The sequence below is a fragment of the Falco cherrug genome, chromosome 2 (assembly GCF_023634085.1).
Source record: "Falco cherrug isolate bFalChe1 chromosome 2, bFalChe1.pri, whole genome shotgun sequence".
NCBI classification, from domain to species: domain Eukaryota; kingdom Metazoa; phylum Chordata; class Aves; order Falconiformes; family Falconidae; genus Falco; species Falco cherrug.
The window spans coordinates 25,318,699-25,336,033 of record NC_073698.1 but is presented as its reverse complement, the minus strand read 5'-3'; the positions used below and the strand labels follow the sequence as shown (position 1 = coordinate 25,336,033).

General features: G+C 43.7%; 1 protein-coding gene across 1 annotated transcript in view; it reads right to left on the bottom strand.

The window, feature by feature from the left end:
- Nucleotides 1-14,756, bottom strand: part of KL (klotho) — a 50,643-nt gene extending 35,887 nt beyond the window's left edge. The window contains exon 1 of the mRNA XM_055703297.1: nucleotides 13,944-14,756. Coding sequence (XP_055559272.1) covers nucleotides 13,944-14,756 — 813 coding nt within the window. The remainder of the gene's footprint in view (nucleotides 1-13,943) is intronic.
- Nucleotides 14,757-17,335: the final 2,579 nt, after the last annotated feature.

Genomic DNA, 17,335 nt, shown 5'->3' with positions numbered 1-17,335 from the left:
GATCAGTCTTCTTGATATATCAGACAAAAAGCATTAATTGGTTTTGGAAGCACATTTATATATATATATATATATATATATATATAATCCTATCTTCTTTGCCATTACCTGATGGCTGTATTTCTTTCCTTATGCTGCTTTTCCTTAGGTGATTGAAGGATATCTTGTGATTTGTTTTAAAATAATGAGTTGGGTTTTTTTTACAACTTAATGCACATTTAAAATTTTCTGCTTATCTTAGTCAGTAAATACCCATTGTATTACTTAAATTGAAATGAGGTTCAATAACTTCCTTGGAGAAAATAATGGGGCCCTAAAGGAAAGAGACATCTTTTGTTTCCAGACAGAGGGAGACTGTGACAACTAGTACATGGTCTGCATTTGCATATCAGTTCCAACTAGGAGTGGGAAGACTGTTAATTTTAACATTTTTAACTTTTTTTTGATGCTTTAAACGACGTTTTCCGAGGACTGCTCCCTTTACCTTTTTGGAAAAGGCATGAAACGCTTTCAGCATACTTCAACAGTCATGGTGGGTCAGCGGCAGCTGGCTGGCAAAAGGGAGTGAAGAGCCACAGGACAGGGTTATCAATGCCCATGAGATCTTACATGGGACACCAAGGCCATTTGCTTGCTCTGGCTTTACAGGACCAAGCAGGTGCTGCTGACCGCCCCTGCAGAGGGAAACTGCATTGACATGCCTCAGCAGCTTCCTTGTGTCAGAAGACTCAGCTCAGGGCTCAGGAAAACCAGGGGAGAGCATGAGATACAGGATTTCCCTACAGATACACCGAAGATATCACCTGCCTGAAATAAGTGAGGCTGGCAAGATTTGCGTATGATCCAGAGCATATGTCAGAGTCCACCACCTGAGAATGCACAGGAACACTAAGTACCTCAAGCCAATTTTTGAACTAGCCCTTCAGTACTCCCCTCCTCTGCCATCTACCCCACCTCTCTGCACCCTCATTATAGTAAGTGCAAATGTCTATCTACAAAAAGCCTGGGTTTGAGTTTGTCACCACAGGTTTTGTCTATACCCCACATGGAGAAATGGGACAATTGTGGGTTTTCTGGTCACAGCATGAGAGACATCATGCTCACTTCTCTCCCTTACCCGTGTAAGGATCCTAGGACGGCAAGCTCAAATGTAGATGTCTCTGTTGAACATGTCTAAAATTAGCTCAAGTGTGATTGCTCTCCCCATGTTTACTTCCACAGCCTGCAACGGAGATGGCTCTACTGCGATGATGCATCTACGCAGCAAAGCACTTGCAGTGCAATCCTTCATCTCCACCCAGCCCTCATACAGCACTGTTCTATATGACTCCTGAGCTCCTGGCCCACCACTTCACATTATGCAGCTCTACGCCGAAGGCTTGTAGGCAGCCAAGGATAGCTGAGCCCATGTCTTCACTCGCTAGTTGTGGTGCAGAGCCAAAGTACACACGGCCACAGCCCTGGTCAGCCCAGTGGACAGATGGCTTAGAGTTGGAGAAAAAGTCCTAGCTGCTCTTCGCCCTGGGATCACTGGGAATGCTGCCAAACCACTTTAAGACAAATATCTTTACACTAAACCACATTTTATAACGGTTATTGAAAAGCCAACTATTGAAAGGCCAAGCAGATCCCAAACTGAGTCTCAGAGCTGATGCAAAGGCTTCCTGGAAGACAGCAAGATGATGTTGCTAAAGCGTGGGGCAGGAGCTATCCTCCATGCTACAACCTCACTCAAACAAGCAAAGTGCCCTGCTACTGACAGCTGTAACTTGGGGTGGACATGAACACTGGGTAGTTTAACATTGTTGTTTCAGCTTTTGGATAAATATAATTTGCTATTGATAATCTTTGCAGGTTGAAGACTGCCCCAGTTATACCCAGTGCCAATACCAACAAATTATTTTCATGCTATACACAAAGGTGAATGTGGGGGCTTTGCAGGCTCTGATGCACATCCAGCTCTCCTATTAGCACCATGAAGTGGAGCTCAAGATCTAGTGGCCAATTGACACCAAAACAAACCGTTTCTGTATTGGCCATGTCCAGCCTTGACTAGACACAGTGGTTTTCCTTGCATGCACTCCTGCATCCTCCATACGGAGTCGCCAACCTGATAAAAAAATTACTTGCATATCTCACAGACTACTCTTCAGTTAACCCATCCATTTCACAGTCAGCAAATCAAAGACCACTTTTTTCAGCTAGAAAAGGAATTTATCTGTATCCAAATTACCACATTATGCTACAGTTCCAATAATCTACATTGTTTTTCAGCATTTACAACAGCAGTGCCATTCCACCAGTGCAAAACTGCAGTGGTTTCACTGGACATGCTCCAGAAAGACACCTACTGCCTATCTGTCTTCTGGACATACTTCTAGCTTTTAAGATTTTGAGACACAAAACTGAGGTTCTGGGCTGGCTCTTCCCAAAGGTATGTCTAGTTACTGCACAAAACAATAGTGAATTATTCAGTGGTGGGGTCGATAATTAATCTTACCAGAAACATAATGTGGGGACTGAGAAAAGTAATCTTTTCTTACACTTGTAGAAGAATAATAGTAGAACCTAAAAATCACTGCAATGGGTCAGTCTGTCCAATCCATCTCATTACCACTGAAGCAGTTCCAGAACAAGGTGCTTCAGAGAAAAATCTTCAGATGCTTGCACCAGCTGCTCAAAAATCTGGAATTGCTTTGTTACACAACCAGTGATGTAACAAAAACGCTGAGTCTGCCTGTCAGATTTTTTGGCAGTTGTCATTGCTGGTGTTTCTATCCTATGTCCAGTGTCAATGTTTGTGTCACAGGAAGCCTCTCTCTTAACAGTTACCCATTTATTTTGGTAAATGACTGTATGGATTGGGCATATCAATTGCCTCCCTTGCGTCTGTATACCTCCCAGTGTAGCATTTTCCTCTAGATGCTTAAACAGCTTAGTGAGGCATTTCTACCTGGTGTTAGGTCTGTGAAATGCTAGTGCCCACAAGTCTGTTTCCAGACCCTCCAGGTCCTTTCCCACATTGGGCACATGCTGCTCCATTGTATGTTTGTCCCTTTCCATTTCCTCTCTCTGTAGTTCACTCTTCCATACTCGCTTGACTCCTAAAAAATATTCCCCAGAAGCACTCCCACAAAATGAACAGCCCCTCAGCAAAAAAAATGGAAAGGAGATATACGAATCAAGCCTAGTTGCCTGCAATAGTGTAGCAAGCTTTTAGCCCCAAACACTACACCATAATGTGCACTATAGGCCCCCTCTTTCCCATGTTCATGGCATTATGAGCCAAAAAACAAATCCAGAGACCTTTAACGCAAGAAAAATCACCAAAGGCTCCAAACATCACAATGAGCCACAGGAATAAAATAGGAAAGCACAAAGATACCATCACAGTATTTGAAGCAGAAGGCAAATTAGTTAGATAAAATGCCTTAATGATCCTGGGAACCTGGCCACCTTCCATGGCACAGAGAGGAGGAAAAAAAAAAAAAAAAAAAAAAAAGAAAAGAAAAAAAAAAAGAGTTCAACAAGAAACATCACTGCTCCTTGACAATATAAATTCCTCCCCGACCAGCAGTCCAGAACCCCCAAACCCAGATTCCACAGGCCAGCATCACTATCTCGTCCCTGCCTACACTCACCTGCTCTGGTTTCTACAAATCTATTCCAAATTACCCGTTACACAGGTAAAATTTCTCTCCAAAGGAGTCCAACTTGGGTAAAGTGGCATCTGACTGGTGTCATTTAGTGTTCCTGCCTTTCACGCTTAGCATTACAAAGCTGTTTCTATATTCTATATTCTACCATTTTACCACCAACCAATTTTGACGTGGTCTCTACTTCATTACCCTAAGCAGGGCTATGGAAAAAGGCTATTTTCTGAGCTGCCCTCTGCTACAGTTTGCTGATTCTAACATCCAGACTCAGAATGACTGTGCCAATTTGATGCTGCTTTTATTAGACTTTTCCTTCCTTTTAAGCAACTGCATCCTTCAAGTACCACTTTTCTTTTTAGCAGAAATAGGAAAGAGGAGTAGGATAAATGACTGAATAATTACAGTTTCACACAAAAGTGGCACAAGCAGCCCAGCTACAAATATCAGACACAGAGTAACAGTGCAAGAATTCTGTCCTGACAGCTCTAAGGCTGTTTTATTTCTTTCATCAAAGAATAAAAGGCATCAAACTGCAGCTTCAAGAAGCCATATTGCAGCAGGTTATACAGCAATTTCACACGGGTAAACTGACCCAGTTTGCGGCAGTGGGCATTCATCCAATGAAAGAATACAGAAGGCAGTGTGTGAAATGACTGACTGACTCACTGTGTCAAAACGATATTTTTTTTCAATATCACATCAAAATGGAAAACCAAGAATTTCCATGGCAAAGTAAAAATAACATGACTGATTTTTATTTCCCCTAGTTCTCAATTCTTTCTGGGACATTTAAGTCTCTCTCTCAAATATTTTAATTTCAATGACTCGGTCAATTCCAGTTTCACAGGTTTTATATCTTTCTGACTTGCTCTAATTACATTATATTACTTTGTGAAAACAGAAGGTATTAGGAATATGAGAAAAAGCTAGCTGATACGACAGTAGGGTAGTAATCACAGCTCAGTATGAAGAAGAAGAAGGGATTCTTTATAGTATCAAGCATATTATTCAGATGCAAAACTCCAGCTGAATCATATTTCTGCAGCTCTGTTCCTTGCCCTGCGTGGTATACCCCTATATTCTCTTCTCATTCCAAACAAGAGGCATGTTCCTGGCTGGGAAGGGAAGTAGGATGATAAACTGAGTTCAAGAGCTCCTTCAGTGCATTTCCAAGGTCTTACACTTCACACAGCAGAGGTGCTACTTGAATATGGGAATGCACATTTCATTCAAGTTAAGAAGAATACATCTGTTCAACATGCTAATTTACTTAACTGCTTGAAAGCGACAGGATTCTCAAAAAAATATTAAGGAAAATTCAGTTCTCACTTATTTTCCTTCAGCTCCTTTGAGAAACCCAGACTTAATGTAAGTGTCCCTCCTTTCTTTTGCAGGCTGGTCACTGTGTCCCCCAGTGCTGGTTGCAATGTGGACAGCAAGTGGACACCATAAGCCAAGACAGACTCCTTGAATTAGGCTCCATCACTGTGAAGCATGGTTTGTGACTTCATTAAATCACCAGTCAGCTTCCTCAAAAAAAAATCATATGACATTTAAAAATAAAAAATGAACCAGAGAAGGAGTTGTCCTTGGAGGACACCAGGCTATCTCATTTCACATCAAGTTTACTTTTCAACACTAAATATACATAAAAAACTGCAGTATCGTCTGATAAACGCAGCTCCTGCATGCCCACTCACAGCCAGTCACCCCCACATTTCACCAGCTCCTCATGCATTGCCCATTTTCATAGTATTCCTCTTTCATGTCACCCCGTGCTTTGTTACAAATCTTTCTGGATTTTGCTTCCTGATGGAATACGTAACTGGTGATGGCCTTTCTGTTGTGGTGGCCCTTCTCTCTGCACTATGACAGGAGAAGAAGTGAAGAACAAACTAAGTGTATTACAAAAAGCATGTCATCAGTGTAAAGTCAGCAGCCAGTTGAACTTTCATTTCAAACCTGAGGTCAAAATTATTGATTTTGAAGCAAAATGTTATTACTTAAAAAATACAAAACAAAAAATAATCATTCAGCCTGACAATGCAATATATTGCCAACTTACTTGCTCGAAATGTTGCACAATTCTACCATTTCCATATACACTTGAGTTAAAGAACCATAATTAGAATAATTAATCAGTAACTATGTTCAATAGTTCCATGCCTGCAGCAAAAAATGAGATTATTTCTTAAAATGTCAAAAATTAAATAAACAAATCGAGTAAGCTTTGCCCTCAGCTCTGAAAAACAACTGATCCACTGGAGCTACTACATATTCAAGAGAACAAGAAAAAAGCTGACTGAGAAAAGGCATTGGAAAATCAGTGAACTCTTACCAGAACATGTGACCAACAGCTACAAGCCTGCCCCCCTTCCTCACCCAACCATTTGACATCTTTTCTAGAAACAGGATCAAAACAGATGCTACTACCTTCCCACCTGTAAAGCAAATAGCCTGAAAAATATAATCCCAGCGGTGCTAACATTTTGTAGCCTTTAGTAAGGGCATTAAACTGATTAATTTACTAAAAGATTCCTGGCTGACTTTTGGACTCACAAAATAACGAGGCATTTCCATAGTATAATCTCCCCTGGCCAAATTTAATCCATCCAGCTGTCTTCAGAGGTGTGCTAAGCTGACGAAAACAGAAGTCAAAGCTCAACTGTTAACATAAGACCTAAAGTGCAAGTAACAAAATGATCACGTGCTGACCGAAGTGACAGTCCACTGGCAATGTGCGTGGCCCCTGTCAGCTCACCCTCCTGCTGAAGAGCATGTCAGAGGTGTCTCGCAGCATCCCCAGCGTTCCAGCCTCTCAGGCCAGCCCGATCCCGAGGCATGTAGAAGCCCCTGTGCCTCGCATCATGCAGAAATCACACAGCTCTGGCTGCCCAATGGCACCGGAACCACCTCTGGTCCCAGTCCCTTGGTTCCTACACCAGCTGTTGTAAACAGCAAATATTTCAGTAACTGAATTTAGAATACAGGGTGGGTGGATGTGCTGTGTTCAGAATCAAAACAAAGCAAAACTTTATAAACTTTTGCAGTTCCCCGTAACACAGAATGCTATCTCCTCAGACAAAACATAAAAATAAAGCAACACAAACGTGCTTCAATGTAGCCAAATCCAGAGATTCTTAAATTGCTTCGTCTTAATCCAGTGTGCATCGAAAAGGACCCTCCCTGCCAAATCTCCAGGGAGATGTACCACAAACTTAACAGGCCAGGCTTCTCACGAGTGTGTTGTGCCCTGAGAGTGGAGTTGAAGCTCCCCACCAAGACAGAAGTTGCCATCACTGATACGCTGAACTGTTTATTGTTAATATAGATTACATTTCATTTTTTTCCACTAAAACCTACATTTTCAGAGTTTAAATCATGCCATACATGATTCTGTTATAAATTTGCAAGCAAAGAGGAAGAACAGACATCTACAAGTACTGTCACCTCCACTGCCACCAAAGCATCAAGAGTCTCTTTTCTCAAACTGCGCTAGCTGTCTTGAAAAGAGATACTTGTTCCTACCACTAACACTGAAAGGCCATTCCAGAAGCTCTTTCTTCCAAGAGCTATCCACGACTTCTAAGAGTCAATCTAATTGTACTGATATGGAACTTTTATTCTCTTTTGAGTGTGTGCATCTGGCCCTTTAACTCTAAATTGTCTTCCTGTCATTTTTGTCCAGGAGTATTTACCAGAGAGCATCGGTGTGAACCTACTTCCTTCCCTTCCTTGGTACCATTTGCCTCCTACTCATCCCATTTTACTGAAGACTCCAGTCCCTCGCTGTGGCAAATATCTCTTTCTCCTCTTAGGCTTGGTTAGTTACTCTTCCTTCTTGACAACTCACCTTCTCTGTCTGCTGGCACAGTTTCTCTAAGTGAGGTAATTAAGTTCTTCCTCCTAAAGCCAGTCTCTTCTTTCATGTTTTATTCATGGTCACATCCCATGGGTCACCTTCTCCCTCAAAGATCTGTCCAGTCTTCATTTCAGTCATTTCCTAAACATCCTGAGATGTTGTCTACAACCTTACTCTTCTGTTCCATTCTTCTGATTTAATCTAAAATCAGCATTCACAGTTTTACCCGTGACACTCTTCTATATGCTTTGGCAGGCAAATATTCAAACATGAATAGTTTTTATTTAGTACTTAAAACAGGTAACACATCCTGTAATTCTAAAACCTGTCATCATTGTATATGGAGGTCACCTCCCCTAGTTCTCTCCAGCAGCACTTCTTCATCATTTCCTCTGTATTTTTACCATCATGGAAAGGAAGAAGAAAATCTCCTTGTATACATTTCTTTACCAACAAGTCCATGCAAGCAGGCTGCTTTGATTGCTGGCTCCTTGGCTTTTTTAAAACTTTGCCAAGATCAGCCTTGCACCTTCAGATTAAGTTCAACAGTTCAGCTGTTCATCAGCAACAACCAAACACATAAATCACACGCTCAGTTGCAAGGATTAGTAAACATCTCTCAAACTCTGCCAATTGCTAACTGAAAATCACAAGACTCTACAAACTGGAGGTAAGCAAACTACAGAGCATCTACACACGTGTCTGTCTGTTCTTTCCCATTTCTCCCAGTGTAAGAAGGATATGCATCAGAGCCCCCCAAAATAATTAAAATTAAATGTCTCCAAATGCCTACACCTTGCACTGCTTTCTGTTCTCTGTCTTTAATGGTCACTGCTTGCCAAGAGTAGTGCCAGCTGCATAGACATATTCACTGCTTCTGTCTAGTTGAAGAAATACTGAAAGATAAGGGGAAAAAATTCTTTGTTCCCCAGAGCAGACCAGGAAAGAGATGCTGCTACTCAAAGAAAGGGTTAATAAATGTCAGGAACAAAGCTAAGGTGATTGCCCAAGAAACTGCTGGCATCCTATTCTGATGTAATTTCTACCGAAGCAAGAGAGATCAGAATTTGACCTTCTAGAAGGCGGGCATGTGATGAGTGAAGCAACTTTCTCTTACGTCATGAGCATTTCTTCCCCACAGAAGACGATGCTTCCAATAGAAAGAAACTACTATCTCTGCACTTTCAACCTGCTGATGGTTGCAGAATATAGAGGTTTCTACCTGACCTACCATGGGAAGAGCTCTCAGAGCTCCTTGCTTTCAGTCAAAAGGGAAAGGCAGGCACTAAGAAATTATGAATTATCTTAAAGTAAAATATACATTTCCTTCGGAAAAAAATGAAGGTAGGCTTTATTTTCCAGGTCCCAACAATATACTTAAGTATGGGTAGGAATTATGTCCATCAACTACCTTAAGTACTGGAAATCTTCCACAGACACAAGATGAAATGGAAACTGGAAAAATATGTCATATGAAGAAGTGCACATTAACATGAGTCCTTCCACACACATCACTCTGGATCCCACAAAGCTACAACAAATACAGGATCTCTTCTGCTTGAGGAAAGAGGCTGAAGGGGAGACCCAAGAATGTCTCATACTTTATAAGGTTTTATTAATGCAAAATGAAAGAGTATCAAGGAGCAGACAGCTTTAAACTCACGCACCCAGTGAGATGTGAATTTTACATTGCTGATCTAAATGCCCTTACCTGTATCAATCTGCTGTTAATCAGTTGTCATTATCTTTCTGGCACTGAGCAGAGCCTCGGCCCGACATGCTAAACAAACACTTCGATCTTAAATGAAAAGCACGCTATTTAAAAAGGAACCATACTAGAACAGTAATCAGAAATATCACCTAGGTACCTCCAGCAACAGCTACTGCAACAATTAAGTCAGGCACATGGTACTCAAAATGAGATAGAAAGAGGCAAATTTGGTGCTGCTTATAGAATTAAACACAGAGACTCGCAGTTGTAACAACCGTAACTACTAAGCACTAAAATCCTCATAATGAACAGGGGCCCTTAAGAAATGCTCAACCTCATAATGAACAGCAAAAGAGTTGAGGTGAGACAACATACCTACAGGCTTGACCTAGTGCTCCTTCACACAGAGAACACACAAATTCTGCTTCCATCCCACTTCAGTCATCAGTGTAGTTTTTGCAGGTCCTGCCTATTGAGTTTTAGTAAGATTTCCTATAATTTCTAAAAAGCTTTTCAGGTTGTAGAATCCCTACACCTGAGAGAAGTTCACTTTTCCATGGTAACACCTTATTCTCCCCATAGTCCTGATATTTCTGTAATTAAAGATCAAAGTATTCTGTAAAGATAAGAAATCACTTTTTTTTGTTTACAGCAGAATATTTGAAAACATTCTTTTTGCAAATGTCTATGCAAGCAGGTAGAAATGGCAAGGGGGAAGTTACATATTTGAGCTAATTTTAAAAAAATGAGCATCCTTGAAAACCAAATTCCTGTTTATCACACTGAAAAATGAAACTCGATTTTTTTTTTTCTGATGATGATTGAAGCTTGAGTAAGGTGCACTATAGCTTTTAATGTAATGTATAACCATCTGTAGCTACTGGCACAGAAAACTGCAGCTTGAGATCTGAATTTGCTCTATGGTCTTTGTCATCCCTGACATTTGAAAGATACCTGACACAGACAATTAGTGATTAGAATAATCACCACTGTAATAAATTCTTCGCAAATATATGCTACCCAACTGATACTCAAAACCAGAAACAGAACCATTTTTTTCTTTGTTCTTCTTTGAATTAAGTCTTAAGAAAGCAAGAATAGCAAAAAACCCAAAACTATTCCCAAGAATTATTCCTTCTTTTTCTACAAATTCTGCAACGTTTTTACAACTATGATGAGCTGTGTTACATTCAGGAAAATCCAAAATCACTTCATTTCCACTGAGTGAAAGTTTGAAGGCTGTCTGAATTTTGAAAGAAACAAGATGCACCAAGAAAAGACCATTCTCCTATGCTGCAATTACTTTATTAGGTTTAGCACTGAAGGTCAACAAAAGAGTACTTACCTTTTGTTTTGGAATGAGTTTTGGAATAGAATCAGTCTGTTGCTACGTGACTGGTTTCCAGGCAGCAACTCCACTCACTTCTTCAGGGAAACAACGTGTTCTTATGTTTCTGCAAATGCTGTTTATATTGAGTAAATCCAAGTATGTTCAACTCAGACAATATACTGTGAACCAGTAATGAAATAATGCATTTGCAAAAACCAGAACATAACATGCTGACCTCTCTCAGCTCCTATCTGGAGAAAGCAATGCATTATACACATGACAGATTGTTGGCATTACATTTTCTGGCTGTTGACTTGAGAGAATGCCAACTTTTATGAACTATACTTGATCCATTCAATTTATTTTGTGAATAAACACATACAGCTTCCTGTATTTCTTACCATGTTCAAACAGCTTAGACGTACCCAAAACGACAAGTGTCAGTGGAAATACTATAAAAGGGTGAAGTTTTTACTGAACACTGATCAACATCCCTCAATAACAAACCAAAGATGCATCCATAAAATGTTTTTTCTTACAAATTTTTTACGTTATTTTTATTTGCTTTTTTTAATAAAAAATTTCTTTTACTCCATCCAGTTAGCATCAGTTATGACTCACTTGTGGAAATTCAGGAAATTGAAAGGTAATAAAAAAATTCAGTAAAATAGGATGAAATCCATTCAAGCTAAATTTAAACATCATTATTCAGATCAAACTTCATTGCCCTGTTTTCACCAGCCCTGAATTGAACAACTTGAATTGAATCAAACTCTTATTTGATTATTTATTCAGATAATAAACAACTCACTCAGAAAGACAGAGCCCAAAATCCACATTCGTATCTGTTGAATTTTAAAGTACTTAAAGGAAATCATTACATCTCTTAATGTAATTAGCATCCAGTAAAATAAATCAGTAGACATCAGCTTTCACTAGCTATTCAGCTTTCCACTTACGAGGGCCTTTGGTTTGGATAAATGCAGAAAGACACTTAAAACTGCATATTGTAAATAAGGGGGAAAAAAGTCAGAAAACATGCGTATTAAGTGTTAAGTCTGCCCATTTGCTAAGAACCAAACATTTATGACAACACATTTTATCTTTTAAAAAACAAACATGTTCTGCAAGCATAATTTCCCTGAGACAAAAAAAAAAGGGACAAGAATGCCACAAAGAAGAAGAAAGGATTAGGAAGAAATCTGGGACCAGACCTTTTGGGTAATGTAAGACATAAGCAGCAAAAGGTTAGGCAGCTGAACAGGGATTTTTTTGTGTGAGATGACAGAACCGCATCTTTTCTTGTGAGGCTGTGAGGACTGTATCTCCCAGCAGCACTGTCTGGTGCTGCACACATCCTCCCGGTCATGTGATGAAGCAGTACTACTGTACAGCCTTCTGATCCAAATCAAGGCTGCTGCTGAGAAAAACTGACCAAACTCACCTACAAAGTTATATGCAACCAACAATCACACGTTAACGATTATTATTCAAGTTGCAAAGTCAATCACTCAAGAATTATGCAAGACAAGAGTGTAATTTGCACATGGAAATGTAATTCACTCCTTACCGTATGCGGTACAACTTAACCTTTCATTACACACATCCACTTTCTCTATGGGTATCAGGCTGTGTATTCGAAGAAGCTGTACTCTGTAGCTTCGTACTTCACTGCCTGCAGAAGTTGAAAGGTCTAATACCAATACACTATGGAGATGTAAGAAGGAAAAGGAGGATCTCCGTGTTAAAGCTGTTCACTGCTCTGTCCTGGAGAGTTAGGCTCTATCTCTGCCTCTGCTGAAGAGTCCTACCTGGAGGAAGCAGGGAGGGAAGCTCTTCTGTATAAACTGCACATGCCTTATTTTCTGTGTAGGTGATTTGAGATTTTGGGATTTGACTTGTAGAAGAGCTGAAAGTGTAATATAACTGACCAATATTCCAAAAAGATTACACGCCGGGAATAGGGCACTACTAACAATCAGTGGACACTTTGGGTCTTAATTGTATCTTTGTTTCAGTTCCTCGTTCATGAAAATCAGAAAAAAATGAAACTTTGCTGCCTTACGCTGTTGCATAAAATGAAATGTCCACTAATTGTGAAAACCCTGACTGACAGTCACTAAGACAAAACTAATCTTGAGGTTCTGTCACCAAACCAGTATTGGCAGACCCTCCTGTTTTCATTATACTTTTTACATGGCACAGGCAAGCCTTGTGCCTTCATTTCTCATTTGTTAAATAGAAAAGCATAGGGCTTTTCCCTCTCCATAGGGCTTTTACGAGAACAAGCATATGGTTGAGGTTATGAGGTACTGGGACAGATACGATGGTGATGGACTATACTCAAGTGTGAAACATGGTCAAGTACATCCCATGGTACTAACTGAAGAGTTTAAAGGTTTCAGAACCAGGAATTTAAACTGAAATTTTACCCGCATTCTCCCCACCTATCTTTTCTCTTGCTTGTAGCACTAAACAAATGCAAAAATCATGCAGGAAGGTGGCAAAAAGTTGAATAAGGCATGTGTTGGATGTTTTCTTAATGTTCACATCTAATATACAATACTCATTAGGATATAACTCCTGCCGGTAAGTGTATGTGGAGTTGACGGAGATCAGTAGAGTTCATGAATGTACATTAAGGTGCAACAGAACATGCCTTCATGGGCACACTGTTACAGTTAGGCTGAATCCTTTCTCCTGTCACTGGAAGGATTCATGCACACTTTTGCGTAGTTCTCACTGAGAATCTACAATGTTTGCTTCCAGCAAACATTACAGTTACACCATATATAGATACACTGCATAAAAATTATCTATAGCAGATTACTTATGCCATTTACTAGACCAGCTGGGGAACAGAGGGTCTCTTTTCCTAAAAAGTGTTCACACTCAAAAAACCCCATACTCTGTCAGGAAAATCACTCAGTATGGTATTTTGGCCGCCCCTACCATCCCCATTAGCTCAGTAAGATTTTTTTATCAAATGCACAAATTCTCTTTAGTCATATTAAGCATTTCCACAGTAACCTTAGTAAGCCACTGCTGGACTGGCACAAACGCATCCACTCACCCACCCAGAATGGCATTCGCAAGGGCTGGGAGCAGGATTGACGCTTTCTGCAGGATGCACAGCGTGCTTTAACTCAGCATGTTACCGCTAACTCGACACAAGAGCGGACACTGAGTTCCTGCCTCCCGTCTATGAGCTCAGCCGCCTTTAGCTGTAAATCGGCTGCCCACACTTCAGCTTCCACGGCAGTGGCCGCCCCAGGAGCAGGTGTGCCAGCAGGGCGGGCTGAGGGCAGCCTCCGCACCCTTCCCCTTGGCACGAGCCGGGGGCCGAGGAGCCGTGGGGCCCCCTTCCAGCCGCCCACCATTTACCTGGAGCAGGTGGTGTGCCGCCCGGTAGCCGAGGCGTGGGCCACCCTGCACGCCGGGCGGCAGTCGCCCTGTGCCGTAGCCATGCCAGGCCACCACGTAGGGGTTGTCTATGGTCAGCCAGTAGCGCACCTGCTCGCCAAAATGCCGGAAGCAGAGCTCGGCGTAGTCTTGGAAGAGCTGGGGCAGGACGGGGCTGGCCCAGCCGCCGAAGGCGTCCTGCAGAGCCTGCGGCAGGTCCCAGTGGTACAGGGTGACGACGGGCTCGATGCCCAGCTCCCGCAGGCGGCCCAGCAGCCGCCCGTAGTGGGCCAGCCCGGTGGGGTTGGGGGGTGCCGTGCCGTTGGGCAGCAGCCGGGCCCAGGACAGCGAGAAGCGGTAGTGGGAGACCCCCAGGCGCCGCAGCCCCTCGACGTCGCGGAAGAGGTTGTTGTAGCTGTCGCTGGCCACGTCGCCGCCCGCCGGCCCCGGCGGCGCGGACCCCGGCGGCGTGGCGGGGCGGTGGGCGAAGGTGTCCCAGACCGAGGCGCCTTTGCCGCCCTGGCGCCAGCCGCCCTCCGTCTGGTACGCGGCGCTGCCCGCCCCCCAGAGGAAGCCGTCGGGGAAGGTGTCGTGGAGGAAGAGCTGGTCCTGCGGGTAGGGCAGCCGGGCGAAGCGGGCCCAGGTACCCGCGCCCTGGCCCGGCGCCCCCAGCAGCGGCCGCCCCAGCAGCAGCAGCAGCAGCGGCGGCAGCAGCAGCAGCGGCGCCGTGCGGGACATGCTGCCGGCGGGGCTCCGCGACGGCGGGTCCCTCCGCCCAGCCCCCCGCCGCCCCATTTTATCTCACCTCGCCTTTCCCCCCACCCCCCGCCCCGGTGGGCACGGCCATTAATAATTACCTCGGAGCTGCCGTCCGCATCCTTCCCGCCCGGCTCCCTCGGGGAGAGCTGCCTCTGGGGGCGGGCCCGGCGGTGAGACGGGGCGGGATGGCAGGAAAGGAAGGCAGAGGAGCCGGGGGTCCGCGGGGGTGAGCTGGACCCTGGCTGCCCTTCGGGGTCGCCTCTGTCGCCGCCCGCCTCTACGGCCCCGTGGGGCGGAGTTCCCCGGCAGGGGCCGCCCCGCACCCCTGCGCCTGCTCCGCCGGGGACCCCCGCCTCACTCCGGCGGCGGTGCCCCCCTCGGAGCCGGCAGCCTCGCCGCTGCCCTGCACCTTTCCCCCGAAACGGCTTTTCTGAGGAACCCACGGGGAGACTCGACGGCCGGATCTGTCCCCTCCGAGGAGCTGCGTGTGGCCCCACGGCCGTCGGGGCGCCCGTGGGCCGGCGGGCAGCGGCCAGGGCTGAGGGGCGGGAGCCGCCCGCGGCGGGAAGGGCAGCAAATAAAACCATTTTTCCCTCACCCGGTATTTCCTTCGTGCTACCTTGGCAAAAGCCATCGCGTCGGCAGACTCTCATGGAACAGTAATTAAAGAGAAACTCGTCCGATGACATCGTCCTCCCCCACTTCCAGTAATTCATGGACTGTCACCTCTCAGTAATAACACTTCTCTGGAGGCTGGTGTAGTTGGCTGTTTACCACACGCAAAACAAGTTGCAATTACAAATGCCTCACAGATCTTTACGGGGAGGAACAAATCGAGCTAAATGTGATTACGAGTTACACCTTATAACCGACTTGAGTGGGTGCAATGCAGGGGCTGCTCTTCTCTGCTTCAGACAAACCAATTTGACCCAGGGCTGTAAAGCAAGAAATAGCTCACCGCTGCAAAAACCTGGTGTTCAGTTGTGAGGACATCTAAGAATAAAACACACCTACTAGACAGGCTGTTAAGGACAGGGAGATGTTCCAGGAGATTAAGTTGTTGTTTAACTACAGCATGAAGGCAGTTAGATAATTTCATGTTAGTTTTAGAAAATACATGCCCTCATGGGAAATTTACAGGTAATTGTTAATAATGAGTAGATGGATTTAAATGCCAGTTGTCATCTGCTGAAGGCTTCCTCTCATGCACAGGGTGGGCTCGCACACCTTCCAAGTGCAAGCAGGGCATTTGCTGCGCCTATTTCTAGAACTTCCAGCTTCCACCTTTTCTACACTGGTGCAGTTCATTTTGTGGGATTGTTTTGTGCTGTTTTTAAAGGAGATACCAAAGCTATAGTGGACAGGATTGGAGTTAGTCTTCCATCAGTGGTAATTAATTAATTCCCATGTTTGAGGGATGAAGCTCTGAACAGCCCAGGGGACAACTCACACCCTTTCCCTAAGGGAGGAGGTTTGTGGGGTGGCAGCAGTGGGGTGGCAGGCCCAGAACTGGGGCTGCTCATCAGCTGCTGGGAGCGAGTTTGCTCTACAGTTTGCTGAAATTTTATTACAGTCTAAGTAAATGAAAACTTGAGCTGCAGCAACAGAGCTGCAGCAACAGAAAAAGGTGTTTGCACCAGCTGGTAGTTACTTGCAGAAGTTGGAGATTAGTTGTTAAGTGCATAGTCACGTTGCTGCAGTTGTTCCTGTGCAAGGAGTGAAGAGCCAGGCTCCCATTCAGCTACTGACCTGATTTCAGTGGAAGTGTAAAGCCTTCATTGGAGCTTGCTGCCAAGGTATTTTGAAAATCGGGATGTAGAGACATGCCTCAGAAATACCTCAGCCAAAAATAGGGTATTAGTGATGCTAAGTCCGTTGCTGACATTTAAAGAAAAAAACACTTCACCGGGTATTGGGGATGCAAGAGATATAAAAATATATCTTGATACATTCTCTTTTAATTTGCTAATTATTAACCAAAACCTAGATCAATGCTATTTATACTTAGGCAGCACCAATAAGTAGGCACTTAACTGAAGCGCCTTCATTAGGAGCTCATTTCTTCCCGAGCCTCTCAACAGTCAAGGGAAAGAAACAGCCTTACATTGTTAAGTCAGCCTAGCTAGATCTTTGACAATTTCTGGAGGTGCTCAGGAAGCCTACAGTGGCTGTGCTCCTGAAGCAAGCAACCCATTTTTGTGGGATGAAATCCAGCCGTAAGTTGCTGGCACAAAGCTGTCGCTTCACCTGTATGTCTGTCCGATGAGAACTTTTCTTTTACTGCAGAAGTCAGAAAATGTGCACTGTGGCCTCTAGTTGCTTGGGTTTTTTTCTTACAGAGAAAGCTTGTTTTCATGCTTTAGGATAACACAATCACCCACTGCTCTAAGCCATTATTTTTTTTTCCCTGACGAGCAGTCTAACAAACTCTGTGCAATATTAACCATGCAGAAAGGTCAGCCAAACACTTGCAGACACCCAGGTCTCCTCCCTCACTGCTCCTTGAGTTAGAAGTGTGGCTCCATTGTGTCTGTGTTGCTGAGCATGCACACTTACAAGATAGCCCCAGGTAGGCAGATCAGGATTTACCTTTCAGCCTCTTTGCATCGGTGATT